This window comes from Etheostoma spectabile, chromosome 13 (assembly GCF_008692095.1).
Source record: "Etheostoma spectabile isolate EspeVRDwgs_2016 chromosome 13, UIUC_Espe_1.0, whole genome shotgun sequence".
Taxonomy (NCBI): Eukaryota; Metazoa; Chordata; class Actinopteri; order Perciformes; family Percidae; genus Etheostoma; species Etheostoma spectabile.
The window spans coordinates 5,755,799-5,775,454 of record NC_045745.1 but is presented as its reverse complement, the minus strand read 5'-3'; the positions used below and the strand labels follow the sequence as shown (position 1 = coordinate 5,775,454).

At 40.4% G+C, this 19,656-nt stretch overlaps 1 protein-coding gene across 1 annotated transcript in view; it reads right to left on the bottom strand.

Annotated features, from left to right (window-relative positions):
• LOC116700772 (vacuole membrane protein 1) overlaps positions 1 to 19,656 on the bottom strand; it is a 57,967-nt gene that overhangs the window by 16,040 nt on the left and 22,271 nt on the right. Inside the window, 4 exon segments of the mRNA XM_032534219.1 lie at positions 1,067 to 1,128; positions 5,075 to 5,191; positions 5,568 to 5,648; positions 15,151 to 15,282. Of these exon segments, the coding sequence (XP_032390110.1) occupies positions 1,067 to 1,128; positions 5,075 to 5,191; positions 5,568 to 5,648; positions 15,151 to 15,282 (392 nt within the window).

Below are 19,656 nucleotides of genomic sequence, written 5' to 3'. Positions count from 1 at the left end.
TGTGTGTGTGTGTGTGTGTGTGTGTGATAACCGGCACTCCCACCAGCAGGTGTGTCGAGGGCAGTTTCCAGCTGCAACGCCTGGCATCTCTACAAGGATACAAGGACATCACGGCACCCACCAGCACCCACACCCATAACAACTTATATCCAGCCCTTATTTTTAAGAAGTCCAGAGACTGTACTTGTATTTGTGTAGGTGTAATTTTTACATTTTGTGTAAAATATTTTACTGGTTTTATACCTTCAAAACCAGCCCGTGTCTGATTGTGTATTCAACACTACACTGATACAGTTTCCAAATCTCTCTCACCGGTAACTCAAACTCCTTTCTTATTTCTTTCCTCCCAAAGGTTCAAGGCTAATACACATTTTCACATCCTGCCTGAGAGGTCTGACACATGAAGGACCTTATTTTAATTGAAAACATTAAAGGTCAGATCACTGTGATCCATGGACACTCAGAAGAGGCCCTCTCTTTTGGCTTGTGCTCTCCATAGGATCAGTTAGGTAACAGCTGATTCGTAAAAGTGATAAAGCGGAGAGGAGGTTTCTATGATAGACAAGAGTTCATCCCGTCCTGTGAAGCAACTGGAACATGTTCATGCCCATAGTCATCCAGTGGAAAAATCCAAGCCATTAATCACCATGTAGACTATTACAGCAGAGTAAGGAGCCAAATGGGAAACAAAATGTGACAAACCCCTCTGTTTCAAGGCCTGCACAAAGTATTTCAAGATAAAGGATAAAGTAACTAGACATCTTCTTAAATCACCATGTTTAATACAAAACCACCTCTGACTCTGCCTGACCTTCATCAGAGTCACAAAGAGGAGGCAGATTTCACCACATAAAAGGTCCCTCAACTGTCAAGTTCTACATTAACACTTTCATATTTGATAGCTGCACACCTCACAGGGTACTTTTGCTGGGCAAACAAACGCACACAAGAACACACATACACACACACACACACAAACCACACACACACACACACACACACACACACACACACACACACACACACACACACACACACACACACACACCCGTTGAGGCTTACTCACCCAATGAGGGAGACCATCTGCTCCACTATGTGCCTGCTGAAGGTGACGATCACAAACAGTTTCTGTATGACAAAGAAACACACAGAGAAAGAGCGAGTCAGTTACTGAACCATGAGGTCACTGTGGGGTGCAGAACAAGGCAGCATGTGCATCATAGTTTGATCAGTAATTCCTTAACTCCCCCTCAAACACACACACACACACACACAAAACCCATTATGCCCGAGCCCATGCCTTGCACCACCAAGGCGGTTTGGTCTAAAAGTAGCCATGAAGACGCCCTTGTCTTGGTGGGCAAGAAATAAAAGGCCTAGGCTCTATGACACATGACCAACACAGTACACTAGGTCATCATATCACACTGGCTGGGTGTGTGTGTGTGTGTGTGTGTGTGTGTGTGTGTGTGTGTGTGTGTGCATGCGTGCGTGCGTGGGTGCGCGTGTGAGTGCGTGTGTGTGTGTGTGTGTAGGATGGATGGATGGATAGAGGAGTAGAGGAATCAAACGAGATGTATCATTGCTTCAGCTTCAAAGGGGGTCTGTAGGCCGGTTCCTGTCCGGTCTGATTCTGCTTAGTCATGGGCCAGACAGGCGACTGGCAGCCATTTTGCCTCATGTTAGCCCTGTGTTCTCCAACAGGGGGGCATGAACACGCACCCAATATTTGACCTGTTTTTTTTTTTCTTGCCCTCTGATTTGTTGTGGGTTACTTTATTCTTATAAACAAACATGCGCGTTGACCACTAAAAATGTGGTTTGATCCAGTAAGATGGAGGCTGCCTTCAACATGGCATTAGAGAGGCTTAAACCAACAGAGCTTTTGGCGGGTCCATCATTACAAACTCATGTTGTGCAAAAATGGATTGTTGAAACCCACAGAACCTTATTTAAAATTCTAGTCCAGATCCCAAGGTTTCCAAAGATACTAAATATATACTGGTGAATTACAGGGCAAAGTCAGACATCTAGAATCTTCCGTTTTTTGGTGATGAAAGAGGCATAAAAATGTAATCTTGGATTTTAATATTTCACTCAATATAAATTTTAGAAGTTTGAAAAAACATGTAGTTAAATATGAAATTGTTGAAACATTTGGCTTAGGCTGAAAGTAGTGAAGGTCAATATGTAATTTAGTAGTCATTATTTTATTGAAATTGAATTTGAGTTTGGGATTAGTAGAATATTTTTTGTGATGCTTTTGCAACATGCTAAATAATACTGATCAAATAAAGGACTGCAGAATAAAAATTGCCTGTATGGCTAAATCTAGGACATTTACATAATGGACTCAAGTGCTCATGTTTATTAATGTGCATTGTCCCTTCTTATATACAATTTATAAATATATTAAAATATTTCTGACATGCAGATCATTCTCATACATGAACCTCGACTGAGTATTGAGTTTATTGATCAGAGGTTTTAAGGTACAAATGCTGCAAATTGGTCTTTTTGGGAGAATTTTAGCAGTTTGTTAATGAGGACCACCATTAACTTCCCAGACAAGCTAAAACAATGGAAGTGTAGATTGGAAAAACAATAGGAGCTTAAAGGACACCTAAAGAGCTCAGACCTCTGTCAATGCCATTCCCTATCTCGCAATGTAAATGAAAGTGAAAAATGATTTGTGTATCCACCAAGTGATTTGGATCATCTCTAAAACGTAATGGGTTCTTCCTTGGCCTATGCTACACCCTTCCACCAAGTTTCATGAAAATCGGGCCAGTATTTTTTCGTAATCCTGCTACCAATCATACAAACATGACCACCTTAGCAGAGCTAAAGATAAATGACATTAGAAGTGAACAAAATGAAATGTGACAGCCACGTCAGCACAACACCCAGAATGTCACATTTACAAGATCACAATCATTTTCACGTCATGTGCTGGCAGTCCTGGATTAGTAATTTGTCAAAGTGTTCTTGGTAAGCTTATCATGTAACATGTCATCCAGCTCATACATGTGTTTGTTCATTTGATTGTGGGTGTTAAACCTCAGGACGTCATAGACTCAAAGGCAAAATATTGGCAATGTCACAAAAATAACAAAACTTATAACTGAGACCCACAACAAGAAAAAAGACTGACATTAGCTGAAAATAAACATCCCCTCATTAACCCATCTTCAGGAAGAAGTTTCAGAGGGATGCTTACATCTCTGCAACAGGCACGGACAAGTGATCTGAAATCCTACACAAAGCAAGGAGGAAGGGACAGCAAACAGGAAAGCTGACTAACATGTCATAAATGTGTCTGCTCGGAAACTGGCACTGACACAGTCAGCCTCGCTCATTTCAGTTAACTGATAATGCTGATAAGAGCTACGTATGCACGCAAGCACACACACACACACACACACACACACACACACACACACAACACACACACACACACACACACAAACAAACACATACAAATAACAAGGGGGAAGGATTATATCAGTTCTCAATAGTTTACAGAAAAGGAACACTCCTTATCAAAAACCATGAGGTGCATCAAGTGAGCTGACAGTAATGTGGAAGTAAGAACATCCTGTTGAACGTTCAGATTAAAAAGTCAAACAGTGTAACAAAAACAATTCTCTCATTTCTCTTTTGCTATATCTAAGTCTATGTCCTCTGCCACACCTCACACTCTTCTGTCCTCAGCCAAAAGGCAAGGCCTGACATGACATCACCCATCATGCTCAAGTTACCTGCCGCGTCACAAAAGGCGGCGGTGTTAACCATTCTACGGCGGACATTCAGACGTGACGCTTAATGAGCATAAAAGGTGAAAGCAGCACAGAATAAAAAGTCTCTCACTGGAGACTACTGAGAACACACCTGAAGCACAGGTGCAAAGCCAAGATCAAAAACACGCTTTGAAGCAGAGTTTTTACGTCCACAATACACACATGCACACGCACACACACCCCACACACACACACACACACACACACACACACACACACACACACACACACACAGGGCTCAAAATCCCCTCTTGTTCCCTCTTGGCCCATGAGTGAGAACGTCACCTGCGTTGTTTTCTGCTCACACACTGTAAACTACTGAATCATTTGCATTAGAAGGAGAACCTGAGCTTGAAGAGAATTGAACCAAGCAGCTACAGGAGAGATTGGGGCCCCCCAGACATGCCGGAGAGCTGGGTGAAGTCTTTCTTTTCAAGAGACAGTGGGGGACACTCCCCTGTCAGTGGGGGCCCCTGGGACCCCTGGGTGTAATCTAGTACTGTGTGTGTGATTGTGCCTGCCTTGCAGGCAACCCCCCCGCCACCATCTTCCCCCTATCTCTCTCTTTCACCATCACCTCCCACAGACAATGTTTATCAGCTTTAGCTTGCGCTGACTAGGTTCATCCCCCAACCTTTATTCTTAGTTTGGTGCAGGACAATGCATTCTGCGTATGTGAAAAAAAGCTTTGGTTTTAACCCTTCCTCTCTGAAACACAGTAAGCAAATTCCAACATTTGCTTGAAAAACAGAGAGTTGAGCCCCTGAGAGTAATCACAGTCATACTGCAAATTCCTGGACACAAATTAAGGATTTTACAGGATTAGAAGAAACGTTTGTATTGCCAAGTCTCCTAACAGCACAATCCAATTCAAGGGTTAGGACGTATCTTTCACTTTCCCATAAATTCTCAATCTGCTGTCGTCCGACCAGCCTACTGTACAACGTACTGGGAGTGCTGCAGCTGCAATCACAAAATGGTTGACTTCCCCTACTCTGGCCTCCTTACTACCAGTGTAACAGTACAGCGATGCTGTGCACGACTGTGATTCAATATTTAACACACTTCTCCCTCTGATCAATATTATGATTGTATTATGATGTATGTAGATCTCAAACTTTCTACAAAATTTCCATCTTTCTCTAGAACAGATAGCAGGCGAGTTATATATACGTACGCAGTGCTGGGAAAGATTTCTTTACTGTACACAAGTCTACTGGAGCAATCTGCCCCGGCATTATTTACATGGATGTGTAGGATTAACTGCAGCTCACCTGAATGTGCATTTTAATGGCTGCTTTCCCAATGAGTGTCGCACCAAAAAAAGTCCAGAAGGGGACTGAGAAATGTCCACATGTTATTCCTGCCAGGTCAAACAAGGGATTGGGAATCTGGGGGGAAACAACCGAGATGGTTAGACTTGGTATGGTGTAAATTCCCTTCAAGAAACACAAAACTAATCATATAGAGAAAGAGCACGAAACACTGTGGCACAATATTGACATTTCTAACATCTGCATTCCCTAGGCACACCTATAGAAGGGCACAGACAATATCTGATACTTGTCAAATATACATTTCATAATATCAATATTTAGTTTTTTTAGGTTGAAAAGTTCTAGGCTGTCCAGTCCTTTGAATTATGCACACACCAATACATTAAAAGCTATGTGAATATATATCAACACATGATTTAAACTGTTAAACCCCATATGGGGATGAATAATATTTATTACAATAAAAAACTGCATGTGTGATGTGACTTACTGAAGCACAGGCCAAAATCCCAAAGACTCCGACCCTCTGGGTGAGTTTCTGCACGGCTACCTTTGCTCGGGTGGCAAAGTCCTGAAAAAAAGCAGAAGTAAGAAAAATGTGTGATTTCATTTTCTATAGAGACTTGCTGATGTTTAGCTGATACCGATCCCAAAGTGTATGTATACTGTATGCTTAATATAGCCATCGCTTCATTTACAGGGTACATCTCAAACCTGCCTCACACATTTTTACTAAACAGCAAATTGTAATAATTTTTTTCTCCTTATTAATGTTGTAGAGTTTTTCACAGTCACATGTCACACTGTTTTTATAAATACTGGATGATGTCTGACAGATTAGTTTAAATTGATTACTACTGATTTGACATTTCATATAATAAATCATTTATAATTCCTTTTTGTTAAATTTCAGATTGATAAGTATTGTTTGTTTAGATTCAAATAAATAATTGGGCTACTTAAACATTTATTAGAGAAGAGTTTTTTCAAGCCTTTCGGTGAAAAAAGAACTTGTTGCAGAAGTGTATGAAATAAATGTGTTTAGCCAACTGGAATATTGTTTTCATAGTAATTTTGAATAAGTGCTCTAAAACCCATTCAAATGCAACATTATAACAAACGAAGAATTTAGGATAAGATCTTAATTTGGGATAACGTTGTATAATCAAATGTCTGCCTTCAGGATTTCTCCATTGTCTCCGAATGTTAATGTTTTAATGTATTCACGAGTTATTGTCTTTTTACTGACATTATTTCTTTCCATTTTGTATCTAAAAACATCTTGATGTCCAAATAAAACGAAAAATGGGTTTATAACTTGTTACTTTTTTTTGTTTTTATCTCTGCTCGTGTTTAAATAAGTGGAAAGGAGCAGCAGCTGCTACAGGAGGATTTTCTACGTCCTGTAAATGTGCCCTCCCAAAAAAATATTAATATTGAGCAAGATAACTGACAAAGCAAATGATTACATCTTTAGAAATTAGATGTACAGCAGTGCAAACTGTTTCAAACCTAAAAAAACATATATTATATATATATGTATATATATTTCTATCTATATTTAAATGGATTGTACATCGGAGTGTTTTTCACTTACTAAATCTTAGAATCTGTGTTTCTAAACTCTCCAAAGTTCAGATGCTTCAGTTTAATGATACAAATATACCTAAAGATGCACTTTTCATAATATTTAATAATTCTAATGTATTCATGTTTACCAAACTAAATGTGAAAAGTCTAAGTGATGAGGAACTCATTCCCTGCTGTTTAATTCTATCAAACAAGACATGAACTTATCTAATAATAGACAACTTCTCACAGGGAAAATGTATTTATTTAAAGGTTTGAATGAAAAAACTGGGCTACACAATTAACTTAAAGTCCTTTGCTAAATTGCTGACCATCTTGCCAGCATAAATATCTTCAAGTTCACAGCTCGAATACACTGATTCACCTGCCACATATTCTAAAAGAATCGCAAGGCTCTTCTCTAAACATGCTTCCTAATTTTAGCAAAGTGGTAAATCTGGTTTTAGCATGTCAGTATTGAACATTGTACAAGTTAATTCAATTGTCACTGGGAATGTGTGAACAACAGAACAGACGTTCCTGTGACTCACCCATTCTAGCTCGTTCTGCTGGTCTTGCCCTATCCTTCTTGACAGCTCACAGCAATGAGAGATTTTTCCAGCAATATACCTTTTCTGGGAAGAGGAGCCTTAATCTGTTTGGATTTGACCTAATCTAGTTCTGGGAACACAGTGGGAATGCAGAGGAAACCCCCTGAGCCAGGACCTTTCAGATTTTTGGAGGGTCTTTCAAAATCTAGGTAAGTATTGAATTCAAATTCCAGGATTACTATTGTTTAAATAAAATGATTTGTGTTTTGCACAGAAATAGTTTAATTCTGGGTGGAAATCAAAACCTTTAAAACAATAACTATAAAATATACTGAGGAGATTCCATTTCCAAAATATATGAAGCAAGAGTTTATATTTTGTATGCCTTAATGCTAATACTGTGATCAGTAGGAAGTATAGATTTTACAGCCATAAATTGCACAATGGCTTTTATTCGTTATTATTTCTACGTTTGTCTGAACTTGAAGTTGTTGCGTTTTTTGGGGAAAGCAATACAATTATTATTTGTTTGCAAAGTTAATTAATGTATTACTGCCTGCAATGCTGTAAAGTTCACAGTATATCAAAGTAATTATATTTATGTCATATTGGACAAATATATGCACTCACTCTTCTGTATTGAATACATATTTGTATTTGTAGAAGCCTTAAATGTGTGTTTAATTAATCCTTACATAGATTTTTGCTCATTAATAAGCTATTTCAATGATTTCATTTAATTGTATGTCTGCTATACTGTAACATATGTGCATATTTTATATGTTGCATATTATTCAGGCTGTATGAAGAAGTTGTAATGTTTCACAATAAAAGCCTCTCTTTGTGCCGTTCATATTAAACTTCAAACTTATTTTGTATTTGTTAACAGACTATTAATTAATGTAAAAAACCTCAGTAATGAATGAATAATTGCAAATGCCATTCTTGATAATAAAAAAGTATATATAGTAAAAGATTTAGAGAAAATACACACTTTCACACTGACTTCTGTTATGAACATATACATATGTTGGTATTAAAGCTAACATTCACCATAATCATTTTATAAAACTGTTTATTCTTCTTGAGCCAAATCATTTATGTTTTCACAGTATTTCCTTTTTTAATGGAACAAAGTTTTTCACAAAAACGTGCATTTATTGCATTTTAGAATGAAACCCAAATAGTTAGTGGTCTGTGTATGTATATGAATTTGGAGGTTTTTTATCTAAAACAATATCAAATCAAGTGACAACGAAAAAAGAATCGTATTAACAGACAAGAATAAAATAGTTTTCTTCTTAAAAGTAGGCCTCAGTTTCTAAAACATCATATTAATTGAAAAAAGAGACGTGGGAGGGGGCTGGCAATGCCCGATCATACCTTATATGGTCAACAAAACCAGTACGGTGCTGTTGACATTCTTTACGGGGTGCAACCAAGTGGACGGGAAATTTGAGAGACATGGGAGGTCGCCTAATAAGGTGGTGGTGGGGGGAGCAAAGGGACACAGAATCTGATTGGTCCACAATTTGAATTTCTGCCTCCACTGATGTCCAATCATAAAGGTTTCTCTTTGGACTAGCCTGTAGTTTTAATTCTAGCCTGTCCCAATGTGTGCATGTGTGTGTGCATGTGTGTGTGAGTTGCTCAGCTGGTGGGGGAAAGGGAGGGAAGGAATGTGTATGGTTGGTTTACAGCTGAAGCGCTGAGGACGGTGTCTGGACCAGGGACACATGACAACTGTTGCCGTTTGGACAGAACCCTGCAGAACCAATCATTGCCACGGAGACGGCCTGTGAATCCCATTCATTCTCTGACATCATGACACATGCATTGTTTACATTAGGTACTTTAGCTGCGCTTTTGGCTCATGCGGTGAAAGCGAGCATGAAAATATCACCGCAGTGTGAACAAAGGGTCCCTGAGGATGAGGGGAGGGTGTAAAAGGGTGTGTGTGAACTTGTGACACTGTGATTTACTATAGTTGAACTATGTACTTGGACTCTCTCTCGATTGTGCATTTGTGGACTGGGAAAGATCTTGGATGGCTGGGGTTCAGACATCCAGACTCTGTTGTTGGTGGCTTATGGAAAATCACCATCTTTGCCAGGCAGCTTGCCAAAGGCTGCCTGTCCCCCCCCCCCCCCCCCCCCCCCCCCCCACCAGGGCTGGGCTGGGTCTAGCAGCAATTACATTTGGTAAGATCTTGTCAAGGGTGCAGCGTCATTAAAACGGCAGAGGTTTTGGTTCCAGATTTGGCTGCCCGGCACAGATGATTTATTCATAGTCTGCACAGTCACCTCGCATGGAGCCGACCTCTGTGGGGAACAATACGCTCATTTAAACTGTTGTGCAAATATACGTACTTCTAACAGTCAGCTTAACCAATACCTCATTTGAATGAGCAAATCACAAGCTCCTTAGAAACCACATTTTACCTGTTTAGTCGCACACTTTTTACAGCTTGTACAGCCATGTGCTTCATAAGCATGTGCTACTTTTGTTTATTTGATATAAAAATGGTGAAGCAATCTGGGCATCATTTCAAACATAAGAAATGTTTTGATTTAATCACAGTAAATATGTAGATAAATTGGAATAGCTGGGAGTTCATCACAAAACAATGGAATTATGGCATGGCCATCATTAATTGAAAATGAGATTAAATTCTTATTAGGTACATGGCAAAAACATGACTCTTATATGACTCATGACTTTATAAATACAAGAGCATGTCCTGTCCTGATAGTTTGAATATCGGTGGTTACGATTGCCAGGTGATGACAGTTATTGGAAAAAACCAAAGAGAAGACTGTTTTTTTTTTTAACTTGATACAGCAACCCAAAACAAATGAACAGGAAGAAATAATGTTACGTTATCTTGATATACCATAAATGTAAACAGGATCAGTTTCAAGTGTCAGGTTTTTTTCAGTTTTCTTTTTCCTTTGCCTTTTTAAATCTGAAATGCATTATTGTACAATGTGACATGTTTATTTTTGATCTGCTGAAAAGTTGAAGGTTTTCTCATAAAAAAAGTGGACTTTTTATTGTGAAAAAAGTTGGCAAAGCAAACACTTTTTCAGTAGTCTTTGGTATTGCTGATGGGGTACAGAGTTCCAACAAAGACAAAAAGCAGGCAGCGACGAGGCACTCTGCTCCATGTGGAAAATTAAAGTGTCAGACAAGGAAAAATCTATGCATAGCCTATACACAAGTCAACACCCACGCACATTTTTTCTCTCCCTCTTTCTGTGTTGTCTTTTTTTGTCAATGAAAATCTTTGACACACAAGACACACATATCCGTAGGCACCGCGAGCCCCTCAACACGAAGATGGCTAAAGTTCATCTCATTAACTCCTGACAAGTCCGCGCCTGCACTCTCCGGCACAGGAAGTGGAGTGATTAAGGAGTTCTGACAGCAAATAGACCCTTTCAGAAAAAGGAAGACACACAACCACAGACACACACACGACACACACACAGACGACACCACACACACACACACACACACCACACACACACACACACACACACACACACACACACACACACACACACACACACACACACACACACACACACAAAATGCACCCCTAGTCCACGTTGACAAATTCTTTAACAAGCTGTGGTTAAAGGGAAGCTGGTTTTACTCTGACTCCACCCCCTCCTTTCAAACGGTTTACTGGAAATAAAGAGGGAGGAGGAGGGAGGGGGCACTTTCAGAGAAGTCATGTGACAGGGCTGGGCAAACCACAGCACAGAGAGCCTTTGAGTGCAGTAGGCCAGGGGGGAAGGCAGGCATACGCCCAGCGCAGATGGCCCTGATTTGAGTTACAGGAGATACAATCCTGGGAGTTGGCAATCAAGAATTCACAGCATGTTAACCCCTTCTTGCCAGATGAAAAAAAACAACCACAAGCCAGGAAATAACTTCATTATCAAGTTACAAGCAATCATGGATACGATCCATGCAGGATCCTGTGAGACGGTTTGTGTCGATACTGAGGATTCCTCTCCAGCACACCAAGCACTCTCGCACTGAGCTAGAGATTTAAGAGGGGGGAAAAAAGCTGATGTTCATGACATCAGTGTCTGGAGCCGTTAGAAAAAAGCATGACTTCATTATTCTTGAATAGCTCTGTTGAATGAATGAGAAAAAAAAGAGAGTGCTCTGCTGCTGTGCATCACGTGCACTTGTGGCAGGAAGTTGGCACGTGCAGGCTGGGAGAAATACCACTGGGTTTAAGTCAAACTGCTGGCACCTTCAAACCTCTGTGACTTGAGCGGAGGGGACGAAGTCAGCATCTTAATCCAGCTCCGCCGCCACAGGGTGGAGGGTGTGTGTGTGTGTGTGTGTGTGGGAGAGAGTCTAAGCTTGTGTGTTTGGAGGGGCGTAGGGTTGAAGGGGGGTCACATCTTTAAGGTTTAAGGTTTAACGATCCAACGATACCAGAGCTTCTCCAATCCAATCCCAGTGGAGTCTGTTTCCACTTTGGCCTACTACTATTGATTTTCAGCTTTCAATCAAAACCTCTGACACAAATCCACAACAGATGAATGCCTCCATGTCCACCTTAAAAAGGTGTAAAAAGTGGAAGTGAAAATCAGAGAGGTGTTGCGGGATCTCCTTGAGCAAAAGAGGGAACCCTGCGAACATCCGAGTAATGGTGAAAGCTCCGAGTAATGGTTAAAGCCCGGGCGAGAAAAAAATTGTTTCCGTATGTGGCAGGTCCTTGCTGGTGCTAGCAACCTGCCTTCAGATGCTGTCCAATCACACAAGTGCACATTTCATACATACACCCGGCTGCCAGATATCATCAGAGAGAGAGAAAGAGAGAGAAAGCAATGCACAGCGGGAGACGAACGGAGTGCGTGAGAAAGAATAGGAGCCTAGGTTGAGAAGGACAGAAAAAGAAATAATGTCAGAGAGAGAGAGAGCGAGAGCGAGAGAGAGACTGTGTAGTGAGACAGCAGCGAGCAGCGTCACTTCTAATCTGCCCTTGCAGAGATGCGAGACCAACAGGCGATGCTCCTCCTGCGTCACACTATTAGTTTGTTTAGCTCTTCAATGTTGAGATGATCATTTAGACTAAATCTCCCCTTTCCCATGCCGCCCGTTTGATGCTCTCTTCCACCGTCTTTACTTTGTTTTTGCAGTTTCGGTGGGAAGTGCTCCTTTATCAGTTAAGTGATGTCAGCGCTCTCCTCTCACACATGTGGTCTGAACACCAGGGCTGCTTTTGATACCAACCTGTCCAGCTGTCCACAGCATTAGTAACAGTGGAACTTACAGCAGATGCAGCACCCGTGTCCCTTGTTAACCAGCAGCACCCAATTCTTCTTAACACATTATTTTGTGACTTCCTTATTTCTGTTTCAGTATTAGTGTCTCAAGCTCACTGCAATTTGTGTGCTGGGAGTCAGCTAAACTATGCTAGTAATGAGAAAATTTGGTAATGCAATATTTATCTTTAAAAAAAAAAGATGTTGTTTACACAAATACATCACATCTACAGTGGCCGAATGTATGAATCATTAATACTCAGTGCCTCTAGGAACTCCACGTTTTTATTTTGATAATAATTAGAACATTTTGTAGACATTTTTTTATTAAGGGATGCTTAACATGCTGTTTGGACCAATGTCTACACACTTCAATATTAAGAAATCCAGGAAAGGCAGGATCAGGGTCAGGGAGTGTGTTTTGTGAGCATGTGATCCAGCCAAAGGCAAAATACCTGCTGTAACACCAGTGATTGAGCTGTGTCCAGAAATGCATCATGGTTCAAAGAAAATGAAGTAATGCAATAAGATTTCTCTGCCACTATAAAATGAATGCAGTAATTATTGGAACACAGAAAATCCTGATGGCATTTTGTCCACTTGTTCAAAACAAATGGCTAGAGGAGTTCTTGAAACATTTTGCCATTGTTTGACAAACTTTTTCATGGAACATGGTGTTGATGCAGAATGTAATAATTGAAATGATTTAAGTGATTTGATGGAGACTTTAATCAAAAAGAGATTGCTCCTAAAATCTAGAATCAAATCTTGGATCAAACATTAATATGCTCTATCCTATAGTTCAGGTTATAACCTTGCAGAAAAAGAATATGGTGGCATTTAAAAAAAAAAAATATATATATATATATATATACTGTACATATATATATTTTGGTGGCATTTTAGGCATATAGAGATAATACATCCAGCAATACATAATGACACAAATACTTTCCATTTTATTGGACTAGATCAGAATATCTATGACATTAGAATAAACTTTTTTCCCTTATTTCTCTTTTCTTATGCATACACAAGCATGGGGGACTTATATCATCTTGCAACCAGAGGTATACTGCTGGTTTCAGGCATTTATCCTTGTGGAATGACTGCATTATCAAAGACAGCCTGCAAGTACTGAATGATTCCCATCTTAATTATGGCTGGACTGTTACTAACACTGCATGCATGCTGAAAAGTGAAATAAATACTGTAAATAAAGCAAACTCTCAGTATTCCCTTGATATCTGGGACAATTTGTCTACTACAGTTTATTTGCAAATACAAAACTAAGGGATCGCATGGTAAAGTTCAAAACCATTTATGGATGAAGTTGTTTTGCTGCACTTGACCTGTCTGACTGTTTGACCCACACTGGAGAAAGAAAAGCATTTCTGAGGATGAAGCCTGTGTCAGGACTGACAGGTCTGATGAAAAGCCTTGGTAAAAGCACACGCATGTTTCCCCTCATTCCTTCTCCTCCATTCATAATCACAAGTGAGTGGAAAAATAAACATTTACAAAGACAAAAAAATAGTTTAAACATCGGCAGGGATGTTTGATATGAGAGCATTTTTTTACAAGGAATTTTAAAATGAAGGGCTGGAAATGGCGGGAACATTTCACTGTTCCCTTAGTCATATTGTTGGGAAAGCACTTGATTCCCGCTGTAACATTGAGACACTGAGGTGGGGTTAATCAGTGTTACATACACACACACACACACACACACACACACACACACAAACAAGTAATAAAAAAAAATTGTAAGGTTTTAATTGAAGATGGTAAAAGCCGATTTTGAAAATTGCTAAACTCAACATAGTGTGCACTAGGTGTGTGTGTGTGTGTGTGTGTGTGTGTGTGTGTGTGTGTGTGTGTGTGTGTGCGCGTGTGTGTGTGTAGAGAAACGCGACAGTAAATAACGGCAATACACAGTAAAGACTCACACACTGAGCTGAAATGGAAACACTGTGCTGTGTCATTCGGTTTAAAGCTATAGCGCGTAGTTTCTGTCGGCCCCATGAGGAATTTTAAGTAATGACAACAACACTGTTGGCGCATCCACATGACACAAGGCTTCCGTGATCACAAACGCACCCCTACACCTTTGCAACGCAGTTGCTAGTAGCCTAGCAGCACACGGAGGATTAAAAAAAAAAAGATGGACTCTTCAGAATGGGTCATTATCTTCTTGAGTTTCTGCGTGGGAAAGTCAGCGGACTTCTGAACATAGTCATACTGAGAAATCCAGAGAGAGTTGTGTGAAGCTAATAGTCTTAATTAACAACTCATTAGGCAATGGCTTGAATGTAACGGATGTTCATTAATATCAAAAAGTTGCACACTAAAACTTTAAAGGTATTCATTTTTAAGGATCGTGGTAGTCTACAGTATTTTAAAAAAAAAGAAATTAATATCCGAATCCCAAAAATATGAATGAATACCTACCCAACGAATGATTATACAAAGAGTCAAATATTTGGTTATATATATATGTATGTTCTGTTTATTATACTGTGATTTTTTTAAGCCATACCACCCAGCCCTAGGTAGAAGTTAAAGTTATATCTCTACAAGATGAGCATTGGAGGGTGTGAGGGGTGTTAAATAACAGAGGGTGATGACGGGGCTGAAGATAATGCAGGGAGCAGTGTGTCACCTGTGCTGACTGGGTCTGGTCCAGAATCTCCTCAAACCTCTGGTAGTCCTCGTTGTTGGGGTTAGCCCCGGACAGCCTCGCCGCCCGTGCCATGAAGTAGGGAGGGAGCTCTCCTATAGCTGTACCTGCACCCTGCTCACACAGAATCACAGACGTACAAAGGGAGATTGTTAATTACTGCTGCTCAGCTGTTCATAGTTCACTGTTTACAGTACCCCATGGCGTGCTTCTAGATATCGCTTTGGCAGCATAGGCTTCTGTCCCAACTGCCAATCAATCTGAATTCCACATAGCTTTAAGAAAGAGAAGGATGTTAGTAGTTTTTTATTTGTATACATTTTCTTAAATTGTGTTCAAATACTGTGGCTGAATTGATTGCGTTAAATTGTATTTTTTTACCATGCATTGTGGTGTTTAGTTATAAAAATGCTATATGTGTCTTAATGTCATGCTAATTATTTCAACAACCATATTACCATGGTTCCTGCGGGGTTAATGGAGCAAAAATATCATTATCCACTATCCTAAGGAGCTTTCACCGCTTGACGTCTTGGACCGTGCGATCAGAGCACTTAATGGGAATAAAACGGAAAGGATTTACGAGAACGAAAATCCCGCAGATTATTAAACGATCATGGATACATAAAACACAGGTCCAGGGAAGGTGAAAAACCAGATGCCACTTCTAAACAGCATATCAACACACTGCACCGCTAGCTGCTCTGTTTCAATCTGCTTTGGACATGAGGAATGCAGTGTTTCTGGAAAATGTAAGAAGTGCTAACAAGCCCAGGGGGTTATAAAGGAACCAAGATATCAATATCTGACAGCCAAAAGGAGCTTGCAGCTATAAAGTGGTGGAGCCTGTGTGGTTGAGAAGGGGCTTAACAGGAAGAAAGCGGAAGTGATTTGAGGAAAAATAAATCCTCAGCACTTGGTCGGTTCACCAAGTTCATACCGCCAAAACATGAGGATGGGGGGAGCGAAGGGTGAGGGCGTGAGGGCTACAGACTTAATTAACACAATGAAAACAGCCGCCAAGAAATGCTGTTTTTGGAGTTGCTCACAGCTCATTACTTTAATGTTTCCAGGCACAGGGGGAGAGTAGGGGTGCAAGGGGGTTGAGAGAAGATGCTAAAGAAAGAAGACAATTACAGATGGCATATAGATGATTTCAAGCCCCAACACATCCCGAGCATCCGCAGATGCACAGCAATAAAAGAAAATGAAAGATATAAACTAATATTCAGTTGTTTAGGAGGAAACCCTCAAAATCACAGATTCAATCTCTCTCCCAGAAGAACATAACTAACTAATCACAGCCACATTACTTGTATGTTGCTGGATGGCTGAGCCAGAAGATGATTAGTGGGTAGTTAGCAACCATGGCAGCGACAACAAGCCCAAACAATCATTCTCAGAAGGCGGTGCTATCCCAAAACCTGGCAGACTGCATCTTTAATGTGGACACCCTGTTCTCTTGTTAACACTGCAGCCTTTGATGAAATCTGCCAGTTTTTTTTCCTCATAATGGAGACGTGCCTTAATCTCCCTGGCAGCTGCTCCATTCAATAGCTCTGCCTCTGTTTGTGAGCGTGCATGTGTTTGTGTGTGTGTGTGTGTGTGTTTGTGTGGGGGGCACTAAAAGACGTCCACCTGCACAGTGGTGGTGTTTGAAGTGCAGCACTTAAGGGAGCTCCAGTAGTGGACAGAGAGGCTTCAAGAGTGAACAGACAAAGACACAAAGAGAAAGGGGGAAAGAGAAAGGAGAGAGGAGGAGAAGAAGAAGAGGTAGTGGTGGTGGGGAGGGGAATGTCTCATCGCCAGAAGATGGTAGGCTGGCAGGAGGAGGAGGAATGCTGGCGTGGGTGCTTTGAAACTGTCGTTGCAACAGGTGTCTCCAACTGTAGAGCTGACAAGCCTAACCCAAGGCCATGCCTGGCTGGGGTTACACGGGTGTGGTGGTGAATGGGTGGTGGTGAATCCAATGGGATTGGGTAGCACACACACCCACAAACCTCCTATATCACACTTCAGAGCATGGTCCTGCTGCTGGAGGTGTGGCTGTGGCTTGGTTCAGTGAAATTTTGATTCCAGTTTGAAGCCAGAATAAAAAACACATACACACAGACACACAAGGTTGTATATTCAAGTGCTCATATTCTGCTCAATTTAATATTTGTATTTAGATGTAATATCAGAATAGGTTTACATGGTTTAATTTTCAAAAAACACCACATATTTGTTGTACTGCACATTGCTGCAGCTCCTCTTTTCACCCTGTGTGTTGAGCTCTCTGTTTAAGCTACAGAGTAAGGCATCACACTTTTCCGTCTTTGTTGGGAGTTGCACATGTGCAGCAGCTAGGTAAGGACTACTAGCCAGTCAGAAGCAGAGTATGAGAGCGTGCCATGCTAGCAGCTGGGTGAGCATTATAACGTGTGTTACAAAGTGATGCACGTTCGTCACAGAAGTAAAGGTTGGACTACAACAGAGCTGTTTGGAGCAGTTTGTGAACCGTGTTTTCTGTCGGAGATGGTAAGTCCCTTTGGGGGGGACTTTTGGTGTTTTCACTTTGTAAACCTATAATGTGCACAAAAAAGATATATAACCCAATAAAGAAAACGGAAAAAGCCAAAAAGCATAGTATGAGCACTTTAAGATGGGCTGTGTCTCTTACAACAACATAAATCCATTATAGAGTAAGGGGTTAAGGTGAAGGTCAAAGTATAGTTTTTACAGTATAATTCTTTGATATTAGTTCAACATTAGTATTTAGTTTAACATGTAAAGAAATGGTGAATGTTAGGATTAGTGAGGATATAGTGAATGAGTATCATTAATAAAAGGCCTTTACTAGGTATTGCAGTACAAATGTGTAGCTTTGAATGATTCTAATTAAATTGAAACCTTTTTATTATGTGTGTGCGTGTGTGTATGTGTGTTCTCAGTTAATGTACTAAAAACAATAAGGAAGACTGGGGGCCAATTACAGTAGAGCAGGTTGTGAAACGCTTGCCTGGTTCCTATAAAACTCCTGTTAGAGAAGAAGCAGCTGAGGATCTGCATTTCCTCTCACCTCAGCCCCGTCCACATAATGCAGAACAGGGAAACAGATTACAAAGAATGATAAAAGTGATCACATGTCAGTGACCAAGTTCTCTTTTCTTAGTGTATTCTCATGAAGGAAAAAAGTAAATTGCCGGTAACAGTAGAGATGAAAAGATAAAGTAGTTACAAAGACGTCTATAATGGATAAGAGTTCTAGATCATTGTGGCACATCCGTGTTTTGTATGTGACCTGTGTGTGTCCTGTGTGTGTGTGTGTGTGTGTGTGTGTGTGTGTGTGTGCGTGTGTGTGTGTGTGTGTGTGTGTGTGATCCAGTCACCTAACAAACCCAGAATAGCTGATCACATACATGCTTGTTTGGTGATCTAGTCTAAAATGAGCTTTGTAGTAAAGTCCACTAACAGACACTATTGTTGGATTTCACTAAACACACTAATGCAAATTGTCCAACACTGTGTGTGTGTGTGTGTGTGTGTGTGTGTGTGTAACAGTAGCACAAGCCATTGTCAGCGATTTCATGATTATTCTGAGACATGTGTGACTCATTGATAAACCACCAGAGCTCAGACTCTAAGTGTAACTAGACACCAAGGTAGAAGGCTGTTTTTAAGCATAAGAATTTAAGCTTTAAATATATACCTGGCATTACAAAGTTTAGCATGCTATTTTATATTTATTTTTTATTTGAAGTAGGACAATGTTTCTGTTCTGGCCCTGAACAAAAGGTTGTGGATTAAAACATATTTCATCTTTCTCAGCAACCACAAGGCTGGTTAGAGGTGTGAAACCACCAACACTGCATGGGGAAAATTCACAATAAGGAGCTGGGGGTTTCCAAGCAAATGAGTTATCAATAAATACATTTGCATGAACATTTAGAAGAATAAATCATGTTCTGATGTGTGCACCTTATTTGGAGTCCTTGGTATGTATAGTTTTGATGCTGCCCCTTTAACTTTAGTAAGTTTCATGTTTCTACCACCCTCTGTCTAATGACCCCTTTCAAGCCCACTGGATGAATTTAAAAATATATGGTGGTCAATCTGAAAACATGAGAGGCTGAGAAACCGGCATTAGGAAGATATGAGGTTTTCACCTGACAGCAACAATATTGCAAAGCATGCACTCTAAATACTAGTCAAAGCTGTGGCAAATGCGCAAGGTCAATACAAACTGCAACTAAAACTAAGCTATGAGAAATGTTTATAAAAACCTTAAAACTGTGCAGATCTTGCTCCCGCCTGCTCTTCAGCTGTTCTCACACTGTCCTTCTCAGTTTGATTACTAAAGAAAGCAAAATAAGCGTCCACCAAGTTGTTGTGTACAAGTTTGTCAACTGGTGGGATTTACACCAACTTCATACTAACACAAGCAAAACTCTGGAAATGCTGGTAGACCCCAGATCAGCTGGAGACCAGAGCCCTGTAGCCATCCAT